This window comes from Seriola aureovittata, chromosome 18 (assembly GCF_021018895.1).
Source record: "Seriola aureovittata isolate HTS-2021-v1 ecotype China chromosome 18, ASM2101889v1, whole genome shotgun sequence".
In the NCBI taxonomy this organism is placed as follows: domain Eukaryota; kingdom Metazoa; phylum Chordata; class Actinopteri; order Carangiformes; family Carangidae; genus Seriola; species Seriola aureovittata.
This window is the reverse complement of record NC_079381.1, coordinates 2,946,893-2,973,716: the sequence shown is the minus strand read 5'-3', so window position 1 is coordinate 2,973,716 and position 26,824 is coordinate 2,946,893. Positions and strand designations below refer to the sequence as shown.

General features: G+C 41.3%; 3 protein-coding genes across 4 annotated transcripts; all 3 read left to right on the top strand.

Annotated features, from left to right (window-relative positions):
* Positions 1-4,637: 4,637 nt before the first annotated feature.
* On the top strand, positions 4,638-9,913 carry psmb10 (proteasome 20S subunit beta 10). Its single transcript, XM_056403155.1, has 8 exons — positions 4,638-4,833; positions 6,589-6,682; positions 6,785-6,882; positions 7,796-7,936; positions 8,257-8,372; positions 8,469-8,527; positions 9,293-9,444; positions 9,632-9,913. Exons 1-8 carry the CDS (start codon positions 4,769-4,771, stop codon positions 9,741-9,743), a joined length of 837 nt encoding a protein of 278 aa, XP_056259130.1. The 5' UTR covers positions 4,638-4,768; the 3' UTR covers positions 9,744-9,913.
* A 361-nt stretch (positions 9,914-10,274) lies between these two features.
* On the top strand, positions 10,275-15,325 carry LOC130186243 (uncharacterized). Its single transcript, XM_056403159.1, has 5 exons — positions 10,275-10,377; positions 12,067-12,252; positions 13,297-13,418; positions 13,714-13,788; positions 14,837-15,325. Exons 2-5 carry the CDS (start codon positions 12,126-12,128, stop codon positions 14,963-14,965), a joined length of 453 nt encoding a protein of 150 aa, XP_056259134.1. The 5' UTR covers positions 10,275-10,377; positions 12,067-12,125; the 3' UTR covers positions 14,966-15,325.
* Positions 15,326-17,017: 1,692 nt separating this feature from the next.
* On the top strand, positions 17,018-26,824 carry dcp2 (decapping mRNA 2). Of its 2 annotated transcripts, none has more exons than XM_056404379.1 (11): positions 17,018-17,284; positions 18,489-18,640; positions 18,898-19,025; positions 20,012-20,110; positions 20,198-20,350; positions 20,434-20,546; positions 20,884-20,985; positions 22,081-22,189; positions 23,207-23,296; positions 23,574-23,649; positions 25,243-26,824. In XM_056404379.1, the coding sequence occupies exons 1-11, from the start codon at positions 17,217-17,219 to the stop codon at positions 25,368-25,370; spliced, it is 1,218 nt and encodes a 405-aa protein (XP_056260354.1). In that variant the 5' UTR covers positions 17,018-17,216; the 3' UTR covers positions 25,371-26,824. The 2 variants fall into 2 exon arrangements, with proteins under 2 accessions (XP_056260354.1, XP_056260355.1); XM_056404380.1 differs by having other exon boundaries at positions 17,019-17,284; positions 23,598-23,649.

Sequence of the window (26,824 nt, the reverse complement as noted above, 5' to 3'; positions counted from 1 at the left end):
TGCTTGCAGCCTCTCCTGGCTACCACCTTGTTGGGTTTATGGACAGTGGTAATACTAGTTTCATCCATATTCCAGATGGACTAGGGCTCAAACTGGTGTTTTGCCATCACCTCCTCCAGGTTGTTGAAGAACTGGTCAACACTGTGCTTATTAAAAGGCACTGGCACAGGCAAAACGCTGGTAGCCTCCGGGGTCCTGATTGAAAGAGATGGATGTCTCTTCAGAAAGCCAGAGAACCAGTCTGCCCCGGCTACTTCCTTCTCTGCCCAGTTTGTGAGGACAGGGACATCATTGTTTGCAAACTTCAACAGGAGAGAGGCCAAAATAAATGTCTGAGGCAGTCATGATGTTTTCTGCCAGCTGACTTTGCTGCTCCTCACTGAAAACTAAACAGGTTTTGATACCCCACTGGCAGGGATGAGCAAATTCCATCTCCAGCAACCTCTGATTTATTTTATAACAGTATCTTGCCAGTGGTCTGTAATTAATCTGATGGTTCTGTTGTGCAGCTTCACCTCTCAGACTGTATATAAGAAGATTTAGCATAGGAAGATCATATAAGTTAAATGCAAATAAGAAATATAGTTGAATACATGTGGAAATCCAAAAGAATACCTCCCACACTGACAGAGGAGATGCAAAATACTGCACCCAACATCAGCCACGAGTTCTCACCACAGGAAACCAAGTGGCCTTACCGTCCAGGTCCTACACCAGCAGAGTGTTACGAAACATGCAACAGCTGACGGGATTCTTATAGTTCACAAAGGTTTATCTGCTTAAATCATTATATTGCATTTTCAAATTTTTGTTGTGAAATTGAGAAACTTCAAATTTGGACTATTTTCATCAGGAAGTGCGTACAGTATATCACGGGTGGATGTTAAGTTCAAATTGTGGATATGCACAATATTTATTACATACCTATCATCTAGGTCAAATTCACCACATTATGGACATTTGTTTTTAAAGTGTCCATGTCTACATCAAACCTGTCAGATTTCAGAATCACTCAGGTCACACAGGTTTACTACCTCTGTGTTTGAGGGGCCTCCTTCTGGCGTGGCCCTGGCTGCAGCTGTGGGGTTTTAGGTTTTGCTCCTTGTGCCTCCAAACCCAGCAGTGGTGCCTCTTCCTCAGACGTAACTGCTGTCTCCCTCTTCTCCTCAGTCTTCCTCTGAATTTGCTGGTTTTGAGACCGTGGCCCTGTTCATTTTTTTAAAAGCATGCTCAGCTCTGCGACTGACCATCCCACCACTGCCACCATAAGAACTGTCGGCTTGAGTAACAGAGGTAGATTGAGTTGCTTTTATTTTACAAATACAGGGAGGGAAAAAAACAACCATGAAATAAATTGTTATCCATTTCACAGTCTGCAACTCTACTGCCAGTTCCCATGTTAAATAAATATAACTTATTAACAGAAACACAATTTCCCACTTACACTTTCCTTTAATTCAGCAACATGACCCATGACCCGTTTCATCTGCCATCAGCGCACCTGTGCAGGTGGCGGCTGTCTTCCAGTTATACACAGCTGAAGGATATTAATGAGCTGATTAGAGACTCCTGATGTATTGACTGACATTTGTGTCAAAGTCCAGCTACAGACTGATACAGACAATGAGTTACACACATTTCAACAGTTTTCACTGGAAATGTTTCAGTTCAGTTTTAATCAGGAAACATTCGGCAATGAGTGATTCCAACTGACTCCAGGTTACATATATTCTGATTGGTGGATTCATTTTGGAACTAATTCTTGGTGGATTACCTTTAAGCAGTGTTTGCCAGGTGCTACATTTTCCATTTTATAGTAAGAAAAGTTAAGTAAAATGGTGGGGAAAATAGGAAGCAGGACATTTTTTAGGCTGCACATGCCACATTTTAGACACCACAGACAAGTATTTTATATCACTGTGTTCAGCAGACTCCTCTCAAACAACAGAAAAGCTTTAGCTGATAGGATTTAATAGTCTTTGAATGGCAAGCCATAGTTGCTGTGTCTCTCAGCTGAATCATTAGTGTCCCTATTCAGAGGCCGCATCCTTCGGAGGACACTGTACAAAAGCGTGGCCCTTCGAAGGCCAAACCGAAATGAGACGGTCTGGTCTACAGTGGATTTTCGCTGGGCATCAGCAGCTGTTCCCGCCCTTAACATTGCGTCACAAGAGCAGCTCCTGTCGCCTAGCAACTTTGGCAACACATAACTTTACCTCAAAAAAACTTGTGTTCAAGGCCTGTGGTTTTAACAGTTGCTCCGTTTGCTGTTGGACTGAGCTGAAACGCAATATTACATTTAAAAGTGTAACCCTCAGGCCCTGGGTCAGTGTTGTTTGCTGTCATTACCAGCGCGCAGTGGGTCTTGGTGCAGGTTGGGCAACGTGGAGCCTTCGTTGCCCAGGAAAAGAAGCACGAATTTGTCAGCTGTATTTGAAGGAGCCTTTGAAATGGGACTTTTCTAGTCACGCCGCTGTGACGCAAGCTGTCCTCAAACGCAGCCTCTGAAGGACGCGGCTCCTGAGTTGGGGCACAGCTCATGTCTCACTCAGTAGAAACTGAGCACTTAGGATCACCATGGCAACCTCTGGGTAAGGTGGTCATGAACAGCTGAATCAGATCAGTTAATTAAAAGACTTCTGGGATGTCTGTGGTGTTTATCAAACACTTTACTCTATACAACAGCATTGTCTCTATCAATATCCCACTTCTGCTGCACTAATCCGATGTAGGATACAGTGTTCACTTAATGACCCATAAATACACGTCTGTTACTTTAATATTATATCTATATTATATTATATCTTATAACCAATTTGTTTATTCTAGATATTCATCAACAAAACTGATTTCTTTTACGTAGGCCGCAGCTGACATCCTGGTGAGGTTGGAGGCTTTACAAGGATGAGAGATGAATAGTTATCCCCAAGGTTGTTTTAAAATCCAATTCCTTTATTCTGTATGAAAGCTATTTTTAAGTAAATATCATATTTTTGCCAAAGTATTTCAGTTACATGGTGATTTTATTGTCTTCAAGTATTGAGACAAAAGTTTGAAGGTATTTTTGGTGCCAAACAACTGAGCAGCTGTGACAGTGGAATTAGTAGTTGTATGTGTATCAGTAAATTCGAGGTCACAGAACTTGGCTGTGTGGAGGAAACTGGCTCCTGCGTTTATTTTGGCCGACAACAATGTGGAGCTGCTTTATGAGACTTGGTATTACCTCCGTCTTCACAATGCAATACAGGATATTACTGAATACAGAAAGGACCCTCCTATCTTACCCTCCTCTGAGCTACACTGGCCTACTCATCATAACAACACTGACCAACTCTCTTTATTCTGCTTTAATTTCACTCTGTAACTACCCAATATATTTACAGTTATTCCCAGTAATTATATTACTACAACTTGTCATTATATTGATTTCACTGATTTCACTTGAATGTTATTTCTTCACATTAATACATATTTAATAACGGCCTGTAAACTAAAGGGTTACCCTGACCCATACACAAATGTAATATATCTACATATAATGAATTTCCATATATGAAATATATATATATCTATATAAAATAAAATGTGTCAAAATTATATATGAAACCTATTAGAAATTGGAACAATTTCATACATTGACATATATGTCTCACCCATACAAATATGTATGTTTATGTATATATGCTTATATTGTAAACATATGTTACATAAATATAAATCCATCCCAAAGCCTCATGTCTCATCTCACTGCGCTGCAGAACAGAGAGGTTCAGGAGATCCTTTGTTCCCACTGCCATCAGGCTATACAACACCTCAGCCCTGTTATTATTATTATTATTATTATTATTATTATTATTATTATTATTATCAACAATGAGCTAATGGACACATGAATTTCCCCTAGGGGATAAATAAAGTATCTATCTATCTATCTATCTATCTATCTATCTATCTAATAATATATCCTCTTATGGGTGACATACAATATATGGCAACATCACTCTTGATATAGGGACATATGTGTCATATATTCCATTTCTGTATGGTGAATTCTTCCATTCAAATAAATAAAGTGAATGATAAGTAATCATCTTTAAATGGTTTGGATAATTATCAGACAGATGTAAGTTTAATATATAAAGTTTGGTTGGTCTCTGAGTAACTGAAGCAAATGGGTCAGACCCGTCCCTGATAACAGTTTACTTTTATTATCATCAGCTCAGTTTGAGCTGTGAGGGTGAGCTACTAAATGACCTTTCAAACATCAGGAGAAAAAGTTAAACTACATGTTAAATGTTGCTTAAATTGCTAATCACCTGAGCCGACATCTTAGGCCTCCAGAGTCCATCTTAACAGTTTGGCACATTTTAATACACTGCAAGAAATATCAGTAAATAAAATTATTCTTTTTTTTTTTCTTTTTTTTTTTTACAGTGGAGATAACCTCCCTCCTTAACTCCAACTCTGAGGGAGTGTTTCATAAAACTAAACTATGAAAGGAGAAAAGTGTAGTTTCTTCACTCTGACGTCACCTCCAGGCTTTTTGATGCAGAGCCTCTCCTTCAAACTCAGGGTGAGGAAGTGAATGTGGATATTTTGTACAGTGTGGAGCAGGGAGGCTTGGCTTCTCTGTAGAAGTGAAAGTAAAAGTAAAAGCCTCTAAAAAAAAAAAAAAGCGCTGACACACAGCGTGACAGGGCCTCAGCTTATTTTAATTTCACCTTCATCTTCATCTTCATCCTCACCTTCCTCTCCTCTGCGGCTGAAGATGCTCCACAGTCTGAAGCCCACCGAGCTGCAGTCCAGAGGTTTCTGCTTTGAAAACAGCCGCAGGTAAGAAACACTGTGTCTGCTCATAGCGAGGCTGAGACAGCCACGATCATTTCTGCTACTGCGGCGTGTCTGTTTAATACTGAGTTTATAAAGTCAGCAGATTGTCCTGGTATTGTGCTTTTATTGTCTGTGGCACAGAAAGCAACACAATCCAGTTCAGACAGAGTCCACGTCCAGGTCCAGACCTCCACTTTGAAAGACAGAAGATCGTAATTTGTTTTTCAAAAAAAAGCTCTAGATTTAGTTTCAAAGCCCTCTGAGAACTGAACTGTGACTCCATGACCTTTTTATTTATAGGCCTAGAATTTAAATATGCTGAATATGAGAAATACAACAATCAGCAAGGGAAACAATGACTGTGGCCTGTCAAATGTACGTTCCCCCAGGAGGCACACAACACCTTCAGACTGTAGACCTTCATAAAGACAACAGCAAAACCTTCCCATTAAAAACAGGAGAGACATGAGGAGGATGAGTCAGATCCAGACATGCAGGTGTTCAGATTCCATTTTAACATTATTAAACTGGTATGAACAGAAACACAGTCTTAACCCAGATAGCAAATTGAAACTTCTGGCTTAATATATGCCACAGGTCTTCTGCCCAAGTCTGGCCCATATACTTCCACATCTGGGCAGAGTCCGGCTGTTATCCGCCAGTTGTGACTGGCAGCTGGAATATTGTGATCCAGATGTGGAGGTAGCATCTAAAATCATGCTGTATATGGGCCGGATTTGATGTGTGAAGTACTGGGCCAGAAGAAAACAAGTATGTGGGCCAAGTATGGGCCGGATCCGGGAAGGTTTGGATGCTCGACTGTTTTAAATGAGTGCAGAAGAAGATAATCTTGTAAGATGTGATCCATTAATACAGAGAGAAGCCAGTGATCGTTTGTTGATATGTAATTAATAAAATGCTCTCATATATAATTGAGTTTGAATTAGGGCTGAACAATTAACAATTAATCATAATATTATCATCAATATCGCAATACAGCCAAGTGCAATATCCAAATCACAGGAGGTGCAATTTTTCTGATGAAGGTAAAATGTGTCCCAACAACAGACCATAAATGAAGCGTTGTGTTGCCACAGAGACGCCCCTGTCTACAGATCATATTCTCCAGATGTAAAGGAACAGACCCAACAAATGATGGTGATGTGATTTTACAGATAGAATGTGTCTATCTGTTGTTTTTATAAATATTACTGATGTAAACACTGAACAGCTGTAACTGGATTTTATTTGTGGAATTTTCTTTTTTATTGCATTTTTTAAATGATAAGCTTATAAAAACACCAACCCCCCACCCACATACAAAGTAAGTAGATAAATGAATAAACTGTAAATACAGCAAGTAAACAAGTACCATATATTTTAAGATGTAAAAACAGACAATTAAAAAAAAAAGGAAAGAAGAAGAAAGAAAAAATAATGAATAACATAAAAAAGGGAATTAAGTTCAAGAGAGACTCTCCCAGATTTCAGGGTCTATCAGATCTGGATATTTGATATTTAGACAGGGCCGTTATCCTGTAATCACACTTCTTGTGGAACTCCAGATATTACAGAATTTACCAGGTGAGTTTATTTGTTGAATTTCAAAGTAAATCACTCTGTTGTGTGACGTGAAGCCTGTCTGTCCTTGTTAACACTGGTGGTCAGGACACAGTGTAGCTCTGTGTTAGTGGTCAGATATCAGGAGGGAGACAGTGAGTCCAGTCCGTCTGTCTCATGCTCACCCATTGTTTCCAGGAATGCAGTGTTGGAGTCCAACTTATCGGAGCTCGGCTACAAAGCTCCCAATGCCAGAAAAACAGGAACCACCATCGCCGGGATCGTTTACAAGGTGAGGACCTGACTCCAGTGTTTTCACCACAGACACATACAGACTGTAATCTGGTTTAGAAGTGAAGTGCGGTCCTAAGTATTTCCCTGTCCTGTTCCTCAGGACGGAGTGATCCTGGGAGCAGACACCAGGGCCACAGACGACATGGTGGTGGCCGACAAGAACTGCATGAAGATTCACTACATCGCTCCAAAGATCTAGTGAGTGAAAGCAGAGTTCAGGTCCACAGCAGGGGGAGTGGCTGTGTCCTCAGTGTTGGTCTGTCTTCATACTCAGGATGACTTTTTCTATTAGGACTCTGTCCTTGTGTAGACTGCATCAATGTGGTTTATCACAGGTGTGGGCAGAGGTAAAAATGTGAGACATATTGAGGGGAAAAAATCTGAAATCTTGAGAATAAACTCATAATATGTCAAGAAACAAAATTATAATATTATGAGAATAAAGCTGTAATTTTAGGTTCCATGTTGTTTTAGAGGGGAAACATCAGACGCTTTAAAATGAGGAACGTGGAGCGTCCTGTGAAATTCTACTTTAGCAGAAGTTTCACTAATAAGGAGAGACTTCATCTTTTGGCTCCTCCTCATCATCATCATCATCATCAGCAGCAGCAGCATCAGGACATTAAAAAGATTGTGAAGAAACTGGGTTTATTCTATAGTTAGACAAACAGCAGCTGACACTGACTGTCCTTTCACCTGTTTGATTGGTTGATAAAATATTCCTAAAAAAATATGTTTTTAAGGACAGTTATGGAGGGCAGGGTGGGGCAGCTGTAGCTCAGGTGGAGCAGGTCAGGTATTTCTCACTGGTGGTTCAGTCCCCTTCCCCCTGTGCTTTAAGTATGTGCTGAATGTAATGTGTGTGTTCATACACAAACTAGAATCACCACCGTATGGTTGTATCCCTCCGCCACTTACACTAGTTTCAGGTTACATCCCTGTTTATCCAGAGTCATAGAAAATATGAAGCATGTGTGTGAGTCTTGAGTAATGGCTAAAAAGGGTTTTATGAGGTCACACTGACCTTTGACCATCAAAATCTCATCAGTTCGTCTTTGAGTCCAAGTGAACTTTTTACCAAATTCGAAGTGTCGTCTGTCACATCCTGTAGCTGCTGCGGCGCCGGCGTGGCTGCAGACGCAGAGATCACCACGCAGATCATGGCGTCCAACGTGGAACTGCACACGCTCAACACCGGGCGACCACCCCTTGTCGCCATGGTAACCCGACAGCTGAAACAGATGCTGTTCAGGTTTGTTTTCTTGTGTTTCTGTACATCAGTTCACCTGTTGGCCTCCTCACCTGGGACAGGTTGTTCAGATGAAGGTGGAGCAGAATGTGGTAAATGTCAGTTATTTTTTATTGTGTGAGGTTTTGAACATAAAGCGAACAGGTCTGAGATCAGTCTGTAAACACATCACAGAATGAGTGTAAGTAAAACAGAGTTCTGGTTCAGTTTTAGCGGGAAAGATGAATTCATTTTGTGTCACAGTCTGTTGTGAGTCAGGGTGAACTCAGACTTGTTTCCGCTGAACGAGGGGAAGCAGCAGTGACGTCTGTCTGGTGTTTCAGGTACCAGGGTCACGTCGGTTCATCTCTGATTGTTGGAGGAGTTGATGTGACTGGAGCTCACCTGTACAGCGTTTACCCACACGGCTCCTACGATAAACTGCCTTTCCTCACCATGGGTACGTTGGTGTGTTTACTGTATGAACTTCACTGTATACTGAATGAAAACAGTTTAAATTTGAATAAAGTTTCCTGATGTTTGGTTGTGGTTCCAGGGTCTGGAGCTGCAGCTGCGGTCTCTGTGTTTGAGGACAGATTCAAACCAAACCTGGAGGTGAGACCTTCCTTTCATCTGGTGTAATCTAATCAAACTGCGCTGTCTGTGTCAGCATTTGAAATTCATTCATGCATTCTTGCTATGAATGAATTTCAACGGGATAGTTTTGCTCCGACAGCTGAAGCACCACAGTCCAGTGCCCAACAAACCTGGCTTGAAGTGATGACCCCACCACGGGCAACAAAGCTGGTACTTGGGCCCCCCTCACTAAGCTGACACATCTCAGAGCGCCAGCCATGCAAATGCTTCACACTGCGAGCCTGAGATTTTTCCAGATTCTGTTTTGCCAGTTGACCAGCCATGAAAAATCTCTGTCTGAAACCACTGTGTGAACATCTGCTAACAAAGACACAACATCAAGACAAGCGGCTAAAACCACAAATGACAAATGTGAATCATGTGAACAGACGTAGAATAAACAACCAGTAGAAATAAGAAACTCAGAAGTGTTACACTGTGACACAGACACATTCAGACTAAACTGGGTCTGTTTGTTTTTTTCCTACATCTAGTTTTAGTTTAGTTTATTTATTTATTTGATAGGGATGATGAATTTTAACATAGTTTCAAAACATGTATGTAAACATGTTTATGATGTAAACTGACGAACTTGGAGCTGACCACCTGGCAGTGTGTCGTCGTGTTGCTCATGTGCAGGAGATGTGAGCAGATGGAGAAGTGAGGAGCTTCTTTTGGGCTGGAGGAGTTGGAGGAGTCTGATCCCCTGGATGTCCTGACCCTGTCTGTTCCTTTCTCTTCCAGCTGGATGAGGCGAAGCAGCTCGTACGGGACGCCATCGCTGCAGGGATTTTCTGTGACCTGGGTTCAGGCAGCAACGTTGACTTGTGTATTATCACCGCAGCTGGAGTGGAGTACCTGCGAGGTTATGACAAGCCCACGACGAAGGGCAAGAGGTGAGACTGTAGATACTGTACCTTTGATCAGAAGAGCATCAGTCATGTCTCCTCCAGCCCTTCTCCCGCTGATCTTCTGTTGCATTCAGATGTAAAAGGAAATCTGAGTTCCTTCAGTGGTACTGAAGCTCCTAATGTTGTGTCATTAATCAAACTAACAGTGTTTCTCCTCCCTGTCTGTTTCCAGAGAGGGACAGTACAGGTACAAACCAGGCACCACGGCCGTCCTCTCCAAAACTGTGACTCCACTCTCCCTGGATGTGGTCGACCAGTCTGTTCAGATCATGGACACTGAATAAAATACAATAAAAAATACATTATACTGGAATAAACTCTGTTCAATGTGTGGTGATAACATGTTGGTGTAGTGATAAGGAAATACCAGTGTGGTGCAGGATGTAAAAGGTTGTCCCACAGCATCACTTACTGTAAAAGCCCTGTTGTAATAAAATCTGCGTTTGTTAAATGATCCGAGTCTCGATGTTGTTTGGTGACACTGGTGCTTTTTGACAAAATCATTAATAATCATTTAAAATACTTCCCTCGTCGTATTAATGATCATTTACTGAACAATAATTTTATTCTACTGCGGTTTAACTCTGACTGGTTTTTAAATAGACCTCCAATCATCTCCCTCTGTCTACGTCCAGCCTAAAGGTGCGTTTCAGCCTCTCACAATAACAGTGCGTCACACACACACACTGGTTTATGTCTACTCCGATCACATTCCGCCCATTTATCGAGTTCAAATAGCTCTCATCAAGCGCTCCCAAAACGTTTGCCCCGCCCAGTTGCTCTAACCCAATTGGTTGAGCTGGTAGAGAGGCGTCGTTTGAATTTCTGTGGCTGTTGTGTTGTGGTCGCTCGGTGCTGTTCAACCTCTTCACTTCACTGTATTTTGATAAAAGCCCGGGTCATTGTTCAACTCCTCAGGTGAGTTTACAACCAATATAAACACACCGAGTTAATGTGCATTTCTATGGCGATAGCAGTTGGCAATTAGCAGCTAAAAGTAAACGTGCCGTTACGGTGAGTACGGAGCTAACACTAGCTGCTAACTTCACCGTGTGAGTGTTCTGGTGCAGCCGTTGTCAACTGAAATAAAACAATACCCTTAAGTCTTTCTCCGTGACTCGGTCTCACAGGGAGAAAATGGAAACGTTATTTTAACCTGTTGTCCTCACTTTGTTGTTTCCCATCTGACCAGGATCCACAGGCGAGTCAACTCTCTTATTACAGTTTTTCTCAATGGCTTTGATGCATTTCACTCATCAGAAACATCATTCTCACAGCTCTCGATGCAGTTCTCAGAACAGTTCATGCATTTCTCCTAACAATAAACCACGTACAAAAGCCTCTACAACAATCAAAACATTGTTCACGTGTTGAAACATGCAAAGTCAGTCACTTCAACGTTGTCACCAATGAATTAAACCTTTTCACCAGAGCTTCAAGACTTAGACTCCAAATGTTTTGATCTTTATTTAAAACCCTGACTGACTTTAGGAAAAGAGAACTGCAAAGTTATAGAGTGAAACATGTTCAGATACACAACACTTTACTACGGTTCATTCATGCTCGTATTCACAGTTTATCCTCAGTCTGACTTTAATCAGTGAAATTATTTCTACTGTGTGTTTTTTATTCTAGTTCTTTTACATTTAACCTTGTTGAATTTCACTTTATGACGTCACTATAACTGAACTTACCCGCAGGTATCAGTGTTTCTTCTCATATCATATTTATACTTTGTTCATGGTTCTTATTATGTTGCTTATAATGAACAACTCCGCCCTTTTTTAACTGAGCCAGTTGATAACCTGTTTCGTAGTACAGCTGATCCAGGATGGACAATGTTAGGTTCAGTTAAACCAGACAACAGAAAGTTATCCTGGGTTTGTTGAACCTGCTTCGTTGTTCAGACCTCGGATCATGTCTTCAAAATCATTTATTTATTTGTTTACAGGTTTATGTAGGACCATACAGATGTTAGTTAATGAAACGGATGTGGTGTGTATGAGCATCTGGGTCAGTTCTACTGGAGGTTCTGGGAGTCTCCCTCAGAATCAGGGGCCTGGGGAGGATCTGCTCCCTGAGATCAGTTTATCTGATGATTGATAGATGAAGTTTATTTACAGCTGTTATCTGACCTACAGTCCAAAACCTATATTCAGTTTAAAGTGAACAATATCACAGACTGTTTTATATCCTGTTCAAAATCTGTCCTTTAACAACATTTTAGTTTTTAACACATATACATTTATTATGTTTAGTATATTTTAATTCATTTTATTTACACGATAGTTCAACACTGAATATTATCATCCCGCCTCAATCTGACCGACCAAGACAAGTTTCTGACAACTGTTTTTGTAAAAACCATTAACTGAAATCACCTGAACATAAAACACAGCACTGCTTTTAGTTTTTGTTTCCATATGGAAAGAGGAATTTGATGATGAATGATTAGTTGGTTATCAGAATTAATGATACATTTTCTGACCACCTGCAAATCCTGTCAGTACTCCACATGTGTTCATGTTTGTGTTTCAGCTGTTTCAGTAACTGAGTGAATGGAACAAAAATCATCAACCTGCTGATCTTTGATAACGTCTTTCACAGTCTCACCTCGACTGGTGTATTGTTTCTTCCTCCTGTGATCCTAACCTGTGTTGGAGGCGATGCGTCATAATACATCTACCAGCCGCCGGAAGGGCAAAACCCCTCAACGTCGCCCCCCCGCACCGGCACCAACACCAGGGACCTCCGGTTCAAAACCCAGGTCCCCGAGAAAGAGCAGACTTTCAGGTGAGACTGAGTTTATTTCTATGTTATTTATCCAAACAAGAGATCACAACATGCTATATACAATATAAAATACAGAAAAAAGGGAATGTACATGATGTACCAGTTCATGTGTACAGCAGCTTCAGAAAGTCTTCAGACCACTTCCCTTTATTACAGTGTAGATTTCATTTTAAATGGAAACAAAATTTTCCCTTTTAAGTTGTAATCTGTAATATGTTTGTTGTGGAGAGGAGGACACCTCTGTGGATCATTCAGCTGCTGGTAAAAACCTGCTGAACGTCTGCTTCATAAGTTTTCAGAGAAACAATCAGAACAAAGGTTAGCATCAATCTCAGCTCCAGCTCTTCCCTGAGTCTCTGTCCTCCGTACAGCGTCGCTCAAACTCTGAAGTTAAATGTCAAACTGCTTCATTCAGTGATTTTAATGGTTAGAATCACCAGGTCTGTTTGATTTCCTGAACCACTGACACTGAAGGAATCCAAACCGGGAGGAGCTTACAGTGATGGTGGTGAAGACGACACCTCCCAGGATCCCATGCTACTTCATGATGTAACCCAACGCCATCTTTTGTTATTGTTTTGATTGAGAGACCCTTGTTACAGACTGAGTGTTTAATCTACACACTAATTCAGAACTTCTGAAGGGGGTCCTACAAAGAACTGGATTAAGGAGGATTAATGAGAGATTTCAATTTTGATTTGAACATGTTTTCATTTCGTCATTATGGGTGACAGAGTGTAGACTGTCTCGATAAAATCCCAAATGTATCAATTTAGAGTTAAATCTACAAGGCGTCTGAAACACAAAATAAACACACACAAGACAAAAGCTTGTCAGTGAAGAGGATACTGATTCTGAAAATCAGTTCAATCCAGAGCTGAGATCCTCAAACAGAAAAACCTCTATCCTCTATCAGACATTTAGTAAAACATGTCTCTACTCCACAAGCTAACATAAATACATTAAAAACACTTCCCTCTGGTATTTGTCAAGTGGTGCTCTCACCTCCTGTAAAACATCAAACCCTCTGTGTCTGCCCTCCAGAGCTGGCTCCTGTGACTCCTAGGAAGAGGAGGTTTCGACCAGGAACCAAGGCCTTAATGGAAATCCGCAAGTACCAGAAGAGCAGCGACCTTCTGCTCAGGAAGGGACCGTTCTCTCGCCTGGTGAGTAACAGCAGCAAACCACGAGGAGCATATGAATGCTGTAGTTGATGTCTGCGCTCAGAAATCTTCTGTTCTTCGTCATTCATGAACAGGAATCAGCCCTATGCTCTAAAGAGCTCCTGGTACAGTGGTGGTGACTGATCTGTTGTTTGAGGTTAAAACTGAAACACTGAATCACAGCTTGACATGGATTTGATGAACAAGAATTATATGAAGTTTTGCCAATGAAATTAATTCTATAACCTCCAGGTGTAGATTTTGTGAATGAACTGGAACTGATCTTCCTCTGGTTCAGGTTCGTGAGGTGTGTCATAGTTTTTCCAGAGAGGCTCTGAGGTGGCAGGTCTACGCTCTTCTGGCCCTGCAGGAGGTAAGCAACCGTCTCCACAGCCGAGCTGAACGTCTGTTCTGTTTATACACATGTCCTCAAACTCAGAAAACCTCAGACTGATGATTTCAGTCAGGGATAAAACTAAAACCGAGGTTGAACATTTTCACTTGGCTTCAAACATAATTCATAAAACTCTTACTGTAACCATAAAACCCCAGTCACACACAGACCCTCGTATAGACGTCTGTGTGCAGACCGTACATGTAGCACCGACTGCACATGCTCCAGATAACAACATGGAGTCTTGATTTGAAGAGAGGTTGTGTGAGGAGGCCTGATGTTACCCACATTTAAGATTCTCTGTGGATTCATGACTTTCAGCACCTGTGTTCAAATCAATATAAAATAAAGAAAAGTGCAGCTTTTATGTTTAAGTCTAAAAACTGATCTCTGATCAGCTTTTTAGTAGAGATGAAACAGTTACCGGTTTAAAGCTATATCACGGTAGAAATGCCCGATGGTTAGAAGTAGATTTTAAGTATCACTATAACCGTTTATTTCCGTGGTTAATTACAATGGTTAGGTTCTGTACAGCATTAACCAGCAAAAGTCTCCCAGACACATGCGCCACAAGCACTGCTCCAGAGATTCTTCAGCCTTCTAAAACCTTTCCACTCCAAAGTTGGCAGGTATAAGTAAGTTTTTAAAAAGTGAGTAAGCCTGCTGAAAAAAGTGATAATACTGATAACCATGATAATTTTGTTCACTGTAATCGTGAAACTGGATTTTTCTATCACTTCATCTGTACTTTTTAGTTCCTGTATAGCAAAATGATCACAACACAGAGATGCTACTACACTAACTGAATCTTCATCAGAGCTGATGGTCATTTGATCTGTGTGATGCCTGATGTTGTTTGAAGCCTGACTGATTTGTCCGGACGTCTGTTGGTATTAAGAGTCAGTCAATAAATGAGCTGAATTCACTGAAGCTGTACACACACTTTCTACAGTCAAAGCTTGGATAAAAAAGAGTGATCATCTCAATCATTTGATCTAACCACAGCACTTATTCTTCCTCCTCCCAGGCTGCAGAGGCATTTCTTGTGATGTTATTCTCAGACGCTAACCTGTGCGCCATCCATGCCAAGCGGGTAACCGTGTTCCCCCGTGACATTCAGCTGGCGAGGAGGATCCGCGGGGTGGACAACCTTTAAAACATGAGAGCACCAGCCGAATGACTCTGACGTTCCGTCACCACTCAGTCCCATCAGTTCAGACTAGTGTTCTGACTCTGCTGCATGTTACTATCATTTGGCCATTTATCACGGAGCCAACAAGTTCCGATTCATATCACTGAGTTCACTTCAGGTCACCTACAGGTTCTCGACTGCTGAAGAAGAAGAGAATGAAAATAATTCTGATGGTTATGTTGTATTTTTATATGTTGTAGAATAATTGTGCTATCCAGAATGCATTGGATGTGTTAGTGTGGTTACTACTCTTATATATTATGTTGTGTGAATGTTGTTCCCCAATGAATAAATTGTTAATAAACAGCAAGATTTTTTCTATTACCTACCTGTTGTCTTATTTTGATCTGGACACAGATTTGATCTCATTGTCTCCTCGTGATGTTACCAGTGATGATATTACAGTTCAGTAGAAACAGTCAGTTTGGTCTAAATAACGACAAATGATTGAGGGAAGGTCATTTTTTCATCCTTTAGTGCCAATCACAGATCCTCCTTTCAATGTCCCAGTCAGATCTGTTCTTACCTGCACTCTGAGCCACCTGGGACCAGCACTGAGGCAGTTTTGGTGCTGTAATCATGATTGGTTGGGAATCTCACTGTCTACTTCCTGTAGCATCAGTGAGCTCTGGCCACTGATCTGTTTTTCTTTAAATATATGAGAGTTACCTTCAGTGTCACACTGTTCAGTAAAACCAACACTGTTTACTCACCCAAACATGTTCAGACCAAATACAAGTTTACATCAGTCTGTTGACACATGAAATTAAATCTCAGTAATGTTTTATGAAGACATGGAGGTTGATGGGTTAAGCTGTGTGACAAAATGACAAAATTTCACACACTTGGTTGATATTTTATATGATGCGAGATAAACAGGGATGTAACCTGCAACTAGTCTGAGCGGAGGAGGCATAATAACGCGGGGCAGAAATTCTAGTTTTAATGCAATTTTATTTATGAACAATGACAAATCATTTTAAATCACACCTCCTAAGAAAGTTGTTTAACCTCATTCATCAGACACACTGAAATGTAATTTTCTTTATAGTAATAGAATATTTACACTTGCGTGATTAAAAGATAAGGTATACAATAAGACCACCTGGAGCAAGCAGGTAGTGGGCGGGGCTCAAAGCCTGATCCACATTTCTCAATCAAGAAATAAGAGTGGATGAGCTTCAGCCGCTTTTATTTTTATTTTTACTTTTTATGTGGTAAAACCATGCTGAACAAAATATTAATTAGCAGAGTATTTTACATAGTTTAGAACACGTCTCGATGGACCCTTAAATCACCAATCTGATCATTAGTAAAACTGTAGAACTGAACAAGGGGATAAAGAACAGACAATATAGTTTCCTAGCCTTGGCATTACTGACTTTTTATATAGTATATTATTAAGATTGCTGTTTTATATGGACACCACACTATAGTTTTAATTTCTAGCACAAACCTGTATAAACAGTTCAGTTTAGTTTAGTTTGTTGTTGCATGAGAAGTAATGTTCTTATAAGTCACCTTTTAACCTTTAGATTTCTTTTGTTTTCATTCTCCTGGCAACGTGGTGGCCCTTTGTGTTTGTGACAGACCCAGTTCATCTGGACGGAGCCTAATTCACCGTCTTTGTACCACTCACACTAACATGCTAACGTCGTTTCCTTCGTCGGGTGATTGACAGAAAGGTGAACCAGTAGTGTTTCGTCTAGTCAACCCATGGCCTCATCCTAAACAGTGATTGGATGATTAATTTCCGGTTGTAAACCGATGGCGCATTCAGGTTATATCGGAGATTAGGAAATTACGACTTTCACACTTGTGAACGGCATCCTCGTCAACATTCAGGTCGTATTTTAAACTGAAAATTTGAGTTTTTTTGAAAGCCTCCCCATGTCGGACGTCATTCACTTGATAATAAAATGAAAGCATGACATATTAGACAAAATTGATCATTCAATGTAATTAAACGTGTCGTTAAGCCCGGGGTTTTCCATCATTACCCTTCGTCCTATTTTACCCTGAACGCAGCACAATCATCAGACACTGGAGTTATCGGCGAAGAATACGAAGAAGCAGAAGAGTAGTTATGAGCTGATTTTAGGTGTTTTATATAGATAATGTAAAGTTGGAGATGGGACTATGAGCGGAGAAGTGCGGATGTAGTTTTCTGCTCCTCTGGCTTTTGTCCCCGCATTCTCCGAGAGAGAGAGTCGGGATGTTTTCAACCAACATGGAAACAAAAAGAGTAGAGATTCCCTCCGGAGTCCTGGACGACCTCTGCAGGTAACGACGCTCACTGGACAATTAACCGACATTTATTGTTACGGTTTTCTCGTCATTACTCACCGACGACACAAAAACTGAAGTCAGGAGCCGAACTACCGCTCTCTGAGTTGCTGGACGTGTCTGTAGTTGTCTGTAGTTGTTGTTGTTAGCTCAGTTGCTATTGAACAATGTCTGTAGTTGTCTGTAGTTGTTGTTGTTAGCTTAGATGCTTTTGAATCATGTCTGTAATTGTTGTTAGCTCAGCTGCTGTTTAACCATGTCTGTAGTTGTTGTTGTTAGCTTGGCTGCTTTTAAACCATTACTGTAGTTGTTGTTGTCAGTTTAGGTGCTGTTGAACCATATCTGTAGTTGTCTGTAGTTGCTGTTAGCTCAGCTGTTGTTGAACCATGTCTGAGTTGTCTGTAGTTGTTGTTAGCTCTGCTGCCATTGAACTGGGTCTGTTGTTGTTGTTGTTGTTGTTGTTGTTTGCTCAGCTGCCATTGAACCATGTCTGTAGTTGTCTGTAATTGTTGTTGTTAGCTCCGCTGCTGTTGAACTGTAGTTGTTACTGTCCTGGAACTTTTTCAAAAGATGGTTTTTCTTATTCTAACTTACTCTTATCACACTGTTTTTTGTTTGTGTTAAATTTTCAAGTTTGGTTTAAATAAGTTATTTGGTGCTGTACAGTACAAGTGTAATGTCACGATTTAAAGCTATCATAGGTTTTTGCACAGTGGGAGGAAGTGGAGACATGCCATCTTTCTTTATGTACAGTCATTCGTGTGGAATCTTGCAGGAACAGAGCGGATGATGTCACACACGGTTGCCAGGGTAACTGAGGGGTGGTTGAAACAATAACCAGGTGGCATGTTAGAATATGTTGTATGGATGTAGCCCCACAGCACTTCCTTAGTTGCGTTGTTCCTCCTCTGCATCCTCTGTGTTTCCTGATCTCTGCTGGGAGTCCATTGCTCTGGTGGCCATGTCAGCCGGCTTCAGAGCATTCAGCTGGTCCCTGATATAAATGGCTCAGGTTAAAGGAGTTACTAGTTAAAATTGAAATAAGTTTTACAAAAGCAGAAAGAATTGTATCCTGGATGTCTGAGTCTGTTGGTGTGAACAAACTCATGTGGGGGTTTAGTGAGGGCCCACAGCTCATCTGTGGCCCAGAGCCCCCGGCTGTGTTAGTCCGGCCCTTACCCCCTTTCTCCTGTGTCTCCAGCCGGTTCATCCTGCACATCCCCAGTGAGGAGAGGGACAACGCCATCCGGGTGTGCTTCCAGATCGAGCTGGCCCACTGGTTCTACCTGGACTTCTGCATGCAGAACACTCCAGGAGCTCCTCACTGTGGGATCAGAGACTTCGCCAAAGCTGATATCTTTAGATGTGATTGATTATGTTAACTGACCTTATTACTTTTTTCTTAATGTTTTACATTTTACATCCACTCTGTTATACTGCACACAAACAACATACCATTTTATTTTTTTTTTCGTTAAAACAGCCACCATATGAAATCATGATTATTCTGGATATGAACACGAGCAGATTGGTTCTCTTGCACCTCTTCAGGCTCATCCTCAGATGTGGTGCTCATGTTGGTTTAGTTGTTTTCCTTGACAGCTGCAAACTTTTCCATCACTGTCCATTTCTGTTGCCTCATGGAGAAGATGTGCAGAAGGTACTGGAGCAGTGGAAGGAGTACAAGATGGGTGTACCCACGTATGGAGCAATCATTCTGGATGAATCCTTAGAAAATGTGAGTTGTATTTGCACACTCAAACACACTTCTTGGCTTTATTTGTCATTTCTATCAGTCATATCAATACTGTACTCACCAAGTTAACAGCTGAGCTCAGACAGTCAATTTTTCTTACTGTGAACAAATATCGAAAAATCAAAAAGACGAAGCCAACAATCTGCAGAGCTGGAAATGGCTTCTCTGGGCTGAATGAAGGGGAGGTGGGGTGGCAGTCCCTCAGACATGTTGTGTTGTTTTTACATTGTGGTCTCAAAGTCTGTCTCCATTATGAACCCACCTCCTGACCAGAGTTGAATTAACCAATCAAGTCCATTCGTTCCTACACTGTCAATCATTTAAAACACCTCAGTGAGTTGACTGAACTCAGGATGAATAATTAATTTAAAGTTGTCCTGTAAAACCAGCTGAATGAACTGAAAAAGTTGATTCAAAATTAAGAATCATCAGGTGTTCAGTCAAACTGACAAGCATCATCACAGACAGATTCTCAGTCTGAAGAGTCATGAAGAACCTGACTCTGTTAACACATCTGGTCTCAGTACTCCTGCTCAGGTACATGGAAAGACTTGATTTATTTAAGGCTAGATAAATTGGTCTCTTTTGGATGGAACAAGGATAGTCTGAGGACAGTGATCCATCATTATGTTAGATATTTATAATCAGAAGGTTTCTGCTCTGAGCTGGATCCTGTTTGACCAGGATCTATTGTAAACGCGGTCGAGGACCTTGCTTAGAACCTTATAGTCAACTCACAACAGGTAAATATGGCAGTAATGTAATTATTGGTTTTATTTCAAAGAAGACAAACAGCTGTGAGTCACAGAGGGATGAGGATGAACACATCACGCTGATGAGGAGACTCATTGTGGTGATTGTTTGACAATAAGAAAAATGATCTTGAGTTGAAATGACGTGTCTTTTTTAAATTGAAGGTGAAAAGTGATGAATGATTAACTCTCACCTGCTGCATCCTTTCTCCTCAGGTGCTGCTGGTCCAGGGATACCTGGCGAAGTCAGGCTGGGGGTTTCCAAAGGGGAAGGTTAATGAGGACGAGGCTCCTCATGACTGTGCAGTGCGTGAAGTGAGTCTCATGTTCTTCATTGTTCAGCATTAAGAGCCATGTATGATGAATGGCTTCAGTTTGTAGTTCAAACACTGTGTTTTTCAGGTATTGGAGGAGACGGGCTTTGACATCAAGAATCGTATCAGCAAAGACAAGTACATAGAGCAGAAAATCACTGACCAGCTGGTGCGGCTCTACATTATTCCAGGAGTGTCAAAGGACACCAAGTTCAACCCCAAAACCAGGAAAGAGATCAGGGTAGGACCTCTTTCTTTCAACACTCAGTCTCCAGCTGTTCGAGGCTCACACACATGTTTCATAGTCTCCTCGTCCTCCTGCAGAACATCGAATGGTTTCCTATTGAGAAGCTCCCGTGTCACAGGAACGACATGACCCCGAAGTCTAAACTCGGACTGGCCCCCAACAGGTTTTTCATGGCCATCCCATTCATAAGGTGTGTGTACAACCGTTATTGTCATCACTGAATTATCCATCAGAGAAATATATACACACATGTGTTTTCTGAGGGTGAGGTGAGCAGATAGATATCAGGACATGGTGAGCCTAGCTTAGCATAAAGACTGTAAACAGGGGGAAACAGCTAGCCTGACTCTGTCCAAGGTTCAGCAGTCACTGAATCACATGTTGTGTCACGTTTGTGTCTTTGTACAAACAGAAATGAAACAGTAAGAGTTTGTGTTTGCCTCAGTGTTGTTGAACACCTGTATGTGACTTTATGTCATTAGTCATTTACTGATACTAATGTGACACTTACTCCTCAACCTGTACAGACCACTGAGAGACTGGATCAGCAGGCAGAGAGGAGAGTCAACAGACAGTGACGAGGACTTCAACAACATCAACACTCCATCCAAACCTTCAGACAACGCTCGGTAAGAAATACATCACGGATAACAGCCACTCTACACTTTACCTACATCAACCTGGTTCCAGCTGTTAAACCTTCTGTCCACTAGCTGACTCAGTCAGAGAGCAGTCGGTGAATACAGTGAAGCATTTAGCAACTTAAGAACCAGATATTTCCCTCAGGAGCTGGTGGAGACCAAACACAGAGCTAATGAGATTCTGAAGTATACATAACTGAAGTCATGAAGCTGGTGATGAGCTGGGTTATCAACTGATTATCAACTGATTATCACCTGGGTTATCAGCTGAGTCCTTCATTACAAGCAGCATGATCAGAACCATGAATTAAACAGTGCTACCAGCAGAAAAGAGCAGTGTGAGAAGTTCACCTGATGACCTGTAAAGAATATGATGACGGATCGGGAACAAGAAGCTGTAGAAACAGAAATAATGTCTAAATATTAAAAGTACAGCTATGAATATGTATGTGAATGATTATACATGTCTGGTGATGAACAAACTGTTATCAATATGTGATGCACATAGAGGAGAGTGGTAGTTCCTGTCTGAGGTCAGCTGGTTTATGAGAAACAGTGTGAACTGATGAGAATTTGGTGGTCAAAGGTCCATGATTGTACCTGTTGTTAATGATCGTATCTTTAGATCAGTCGAATCAGAAGAGCCTCATGAGTGCACACTTACACACTGGAGTTGTGTACATAGTGTAGTTGTGTGAAGAGTTTTTTAACCTGGTCTGCAGCAGGTTAGCTATGCAGCATAGGTTACCATGGTGACCTGACCCAATTAAAAGTGAGTGAGCTTTGTGATCCTGAGTTAATCCCATAGATAGCAGGATAATCCATTAACCTCACTTTGGACACATCAGACAGCTCCCTGAATCTATACATCTGAAAAACCTCTGTACAGTTCAGTGTAAGAACAATCATCATATCAGATGACCTGTGTTGTGTTGTTCATTACAAAAACAAACCAAGAGGAGTGAGGAGCTGGATGTGAGTGAGTGCAGTAGTGATGGATCATAATAAACCATTATCAGAGGTTTTAAGAGGTCGTTGACCCTCCATCCTGTATTATAGAAAATGCTTCCTTCCACCTCTCAGGTCAAAGTCCCGCCGCCTCACAAGTACAGATGTGTTTCCTGGGAACGGATGGACAAAGCAGATGCAGCAGAAGGCTGTGGGCCAGCTGAGCCAGTACGAGCTGAACCAGGTTAGAAAAGAGTCAACTGTTATTTAACAGCAGCAGCGTCCAGTCAGGATACATGTCCGCAGTCATGCAGTCATGTGACTGCTCCACAGTAAAGTCTGTCAATACCTGATATTTACAGTGAGTGTGTGTAGACACCAGTGAGGAGAGACACATGGATGTTCACCCAGCAGCTAACATCATCTGCAGAGTCACATGTGGTTCACATTGGTGCACTGTACACCAATGACCTCCTCTTCTCCTCTCTTCCTCTCCTCCTCTCCTCCTCTCCTCCCTCCTCTCTCTTCTTTTCCTCTCCTCTCTTCCTCTCCTCTCTCCTCTCTTCTCTCTTCCTCTCGTCCTCTCCTCTCTTCCTCTCCTCTCTCCTCTCTTCCTCTCGTCCTCTCCTCTCTTCCTATCCTCTCTCCTCTTTCCTCTCTTCTCCTCAGCCATAAAGGCATTTGGTCAACTTGCAGGTTTTACCATCACTGGATGAAATAGTTTCATGATGCCTCTCTGATGATCTGGATCCTAGTTTTCTTATTATCTCACCATTGAACACTTTGTACATCCTCTATATCTATATATCTATATTACATTTCCAGGAACCACTTTCTTTGTCTTGTGGACATGATCAGTTAAGTTCAAGGTCCTCATTGAACATTGGAAGCTTTTGCTCCATTTGTCGACAGGCAGCGCCCTGAAGATGATGATATTGCCAAAGTTTCTTAATCTACTTTAAAATAAATCTGTATTCCTTATGTCCTCATTCTTCACAAGTCTAGACTCTGTAATCATGTCCTGTGTTTGGCTGTGTAAACCCTCGGGGCAGACCAAGGTCTTAGGCTGGATCTAGCATCACAATGTCCTTGTCTGCCATCACCCAGCGTGGCTCAAAACACAGCACAGACACAGCGACTGGTTGACTTTACCCAGCACCCATGGACAGAGGTCCATTGATCCAATGGGACACAGAAAGCGTCAGTGTCCTGAGCCGCCACGGCCACAGTTCCCTCAGAACCTCTGTTCTTTCCTCTGTAGAACCCGACCATAAAGGCCAATGGGAAAAGATGTCAGGACTCGCCTTATGTGAAGAAAGGAGCCAATGACACTGGAGCCAGCAACCAGCAGGTGAAAACCACATTATAAGTGCAGAACCCCACATGGTTCAGACTGTTGTTTAAGTATGGAGGGATCATGTGGTTCTGGATCTCAGACCAGTTTTAAAACCATTTTGCGTAGAGTTAGAAAAGGATTGACTATAAGTGATTGTTTAATATTAGCAGGTGAACATTAGTAAGTAAGAAACCTCTATGTTGTTTTCAGTATAGAGAGATCCTGTGGTTCTGGATCTCAGACCAGTTTTAAAGCCATTTTATGATCTATAGGTGATGTTTAACAGCAGCAGGTCTCTCTTCCACTGTTTCCACAGAAAGAAGATAAAAGGCTTCAACCCAGGAGACTGCAGGACAGTTTTGACAGAGGTATGGATCATACATGTAACAGGTCTTTAAATGAACTAAATAAAATCCTCTCCTGCTCTGTGTCTGATAATCCGACAGCACTCAGTTCACGCATGGGTGGTGTAGGAGAAGAGGTGGATGTGTAACTGTCTCCAGAGCTGTTAGATTCACAGACACGATGGTTCCTTCTCAACATGAGACTGACACAGTTACCAGAACACTGACAGAAATACTGTGGTTCATATGGTAGAAACATATTAGTGTGGAACAGTTCAGTGAAAGGTAAGAAAACATGTTGAAGGAAGTGTAGCTCATTTTAAAGGTCGAGTCATATGGACTCTGATATTGTGTATATATGTTATGTTTTTTATACTACATAAGTGACACCCAGTTGAACAAATGATCATGTAAACATTGAAAAATGTTTCTTAATTGCTGAGTAGAGAGGGTGTGTGAGAAACTGATATTCATAAATTATATATATATATATATATATATATATATATGTCTGTTATTATATGTCTACTGTATATATTTGCAGCCACACTGACACAGTTCAGTTCTTATGAGGGACTGAAGGTGCTGATACAAAATGATTGTTCATACGTTTTTGATAAGAACAAGAGTTTAACTGGCGAATGTGACATGGATGTGAAGAGATCCAGAAGGAATCATCTCACTCTCTTGGAACTACAAAAACACTCAAAGTGGAGCCACTTTAGCTCACAGACAATCTTTGACATCACCTGTCGAGCAAACTGATGTGACGGCTGTTGTGACCTGATATATGTGTGGTTGAAGGCAACAGTCAGTACTGACTAAACTCAGCTTTAAGCCTCACAGCTTCATGAGTCATGAGGCATTTTACAACCCAGTGTCTGACTGACCTTACCTGCTCACAGGTAACACGAGGGTGTAGTAAAGCAGAGGTTAATAAAACACAGTAGAGTTCAGACTTTAATCAGCTTCACTTTAGCCCATAGTGATCCATTTAAATTATCCCTGATCGGCCCTGATATTGATCCTCAGGTTCCAACATGTTTCCTGGAGCAAACACTGAGTCGTTAGGCAGAATAAAAGTAAGAGTTAAAATTCTGTTTAGAAAAGGTTTAGTTAAAAAAACATTTTATAATTCATCATAATCTTTGCTGTTCAGTGAAACACTTAGTGAAGACTTGTCTGGTTCTCTGTATGCTGCAGTGAACAGACTCAGGATGTCATCCATCCTGTAATCCCTTTAGAATGACTGAAACATGGATCATCTCACAGTATACCCTCTGACCTCTGACCTGTGGCTGATCCACATACACACTGTCTTATTTATCTGAGCTTCATGGTGAATGTGTGTTCACTGAATGTTTCTCCAGTGTTTAAGTCTCTCTGTGTGCACAGGTAAATATGTTTTAACCTTTTTTACTGCCCTGACCCAAGTCTGCTGTATGTTCATCAATGCAGTGGCCTCCAGGGATGCTCACCCAGTCAGTTTTATTGTCCCATATTACCAGAGACATATGTAATTAATCACAGTTATTCACATGCAGGCGGCCTGGGACCCTCAGGGCTCAGTGAACATCCTCCTCAAACATAGCGTGTAACGAGCTTCTCTCTTCACAGACGGAGCTCCAATCAGCTCTAACGGTCAGCAGACGGTCCACAGAGACTGTGAGCAGCTGCTCTCCTCCAAGACGTTCCTCAACTTCAGATTCGACAGAGATGCCATCATGAAATGTTTTGACTACTGACGTGATGAAGCTGATCCTGTAACAAAGTCTAATCATGGCCTCAGAGAATTTTACCTGCAGTCCAGACAAGGATGTTGCTGAACACAACCTTTCCCTTGATGCTTTGCTTGTCATGAACACATTCTCTATGGGGAGTTGCTCTTCTGTCACTGAAGACACACAGTGAGCTTCACTGGAGCTGTTTGTCTTTCCAGACCTTTTTTATAGAAACACTTCCAACACTGTCTTCAGTCTGTCCACGACAGAAACACAACGTCATATCTGAAGAGTCAGGACTCGTCTGAGGAGACGATTCAGAGAGAAGAAGATGGCTCAGGTGAACATGAGTCAACAGGTAATGGTGAAAAGTCTCAGCTCTGACATGTCAGTGAATCAATCTTCTTTATGTCAGATACTGATTTTAAGATGTAATAATTACACGTTGATGATATCCTCCAGCTGAACGTCAGACCAGAAGGACGGTGTATTGACATGTTGGCTTCATTAGTTCAGGTTTTTATCAGGAGTTCAGTGTCATAGAATAATGACCTGACAAAGTGTCATCACATCTTTGTCACAAGTCTGTGGCTGCTAATGTTATGTATGATGTTTATTAATGTTTGAAAATTCTTAATTAAGGCCAGAAAATTTACAAATGAAATTCCATCAATCAATAATCCTCAGTGTGCTCCTCAGTACATCACAGTACTGTGATAATAGAATGAATCAAACTGGTTTCTATCTGAATTTAAATTCTGCTGTGATGTTAACTTGTCTCTTTCTTGTGGACACAAAGTGAAGCATCATGGGACTGATGATCATGAGAAACAATGACCATGAAAAGACCACAGCTGCTTCAGCTTCATCACAAATGAAATGAAAGATCTTTATGGTCTGAGAGTTTGAAAATGAAAATACAAAGTTTGATTATAGTGTCAGTGTAGTCTCAGGAGCACACTGGATCACTGGGCAGTTTTCATTTTGACAGGAAGTGAGTATTTCCCACCTCACAGGTTCATTTAAATCTGCCCACAGAAAAGGAAAGTGATGTTTTAATTAAAGTAACTACTTAAATTTAATATTTTCAGCCACAGACTTTCACATACTGTTGTGTTGCCTTAAAGTGACCCTGGTTTTTATCTGCTTCAGTCTGATGAGTTTACAGGTTTAAACCAAATTTTCAGTCATCAGCTGCTCTGGTGTTTAGTTGCTATGAAAACATTCAGACTCTTGGTCTCTGGACCATGATGGAGGACCACAGTATTAGACCACTGTGATCAAGATTCAGGTCCTCCACAGCTGAAACCATACTGCAAACCACAGTCTAACAGTTCACATGTCCTCCACGTTTGGATGGAGCTCTCCTCTCATCATGTTTGTCATGTTACTGATTGTACAGAAGGTGAATTCATGTCGTCCTCTGCTTCACTAGTGTTTTGACTCAACTGTGAATATTAATAAAGTCTGTTTTTTCA

Coding starts and splice junctions, on each gene's coding strand:
- psmb10 (XM_056403155.1), top strand. CDS start 4,769: ATGCTCCACAGTCTGAAGCCCACCGAGCTGCAGTCCAGAGGTTTCTGC. Junction 6,683..6,784: donor TCGCCGGGATCGTTTACAAG/GTGAGGACCTGA, acceptor CCTGTTCCTCAG/GACGGAGTGATCCTGGGAGC. Junction 8,528..9,292: donor GATTCAAACCAAACCTGGAG/GTGAGACCTTCC, acceptor TTTCTCTTCCAG/CTGGATGAGGCGAAGCAGCT.
- LOC130186243 (XM_056403159.1), top strand. CDS start 12,126: ATGCGTCATAATACATCTACCAGCCGCCGGAAGGGCAAAACCCCTCAA. Junction 12,253..13,296: donor GAGAAAGAGCAGACTTTCAG/GTGAGACTGAGT, acceptor TCTGCCCTCCAG/AGCTGGCTCCTGTGACTCCT. Junction 13,789..14,836: donor CTCTTCTGGCCCTGCAGGAG/GTAAGCAACCGT, acceptor TCCTCCTCCCAG/GCTGCAGAGGCATTTCTTGT.
- dcp2 (XM_056404379.1), top strand. CDS start 17,217: ATGTTTTCAACCAACATGGAAACAAAAAGAGTAGAGATTCCCTCCGGA. Junction 18,641..18,897: donor CAGAGACTTCGCCAAAGCTG/ATATCTTTAGAT, acceptor ACAGCTGCAAAC/TTTTCCATCACTGTCCATTT. Junction 23,297..23,573: donor CTGGAGCCAGCAACCAGCAG/GTGAAAACCACA, acceptor TAACAGCAGCAG/GTCTCTCTTCCACTGTTTCC.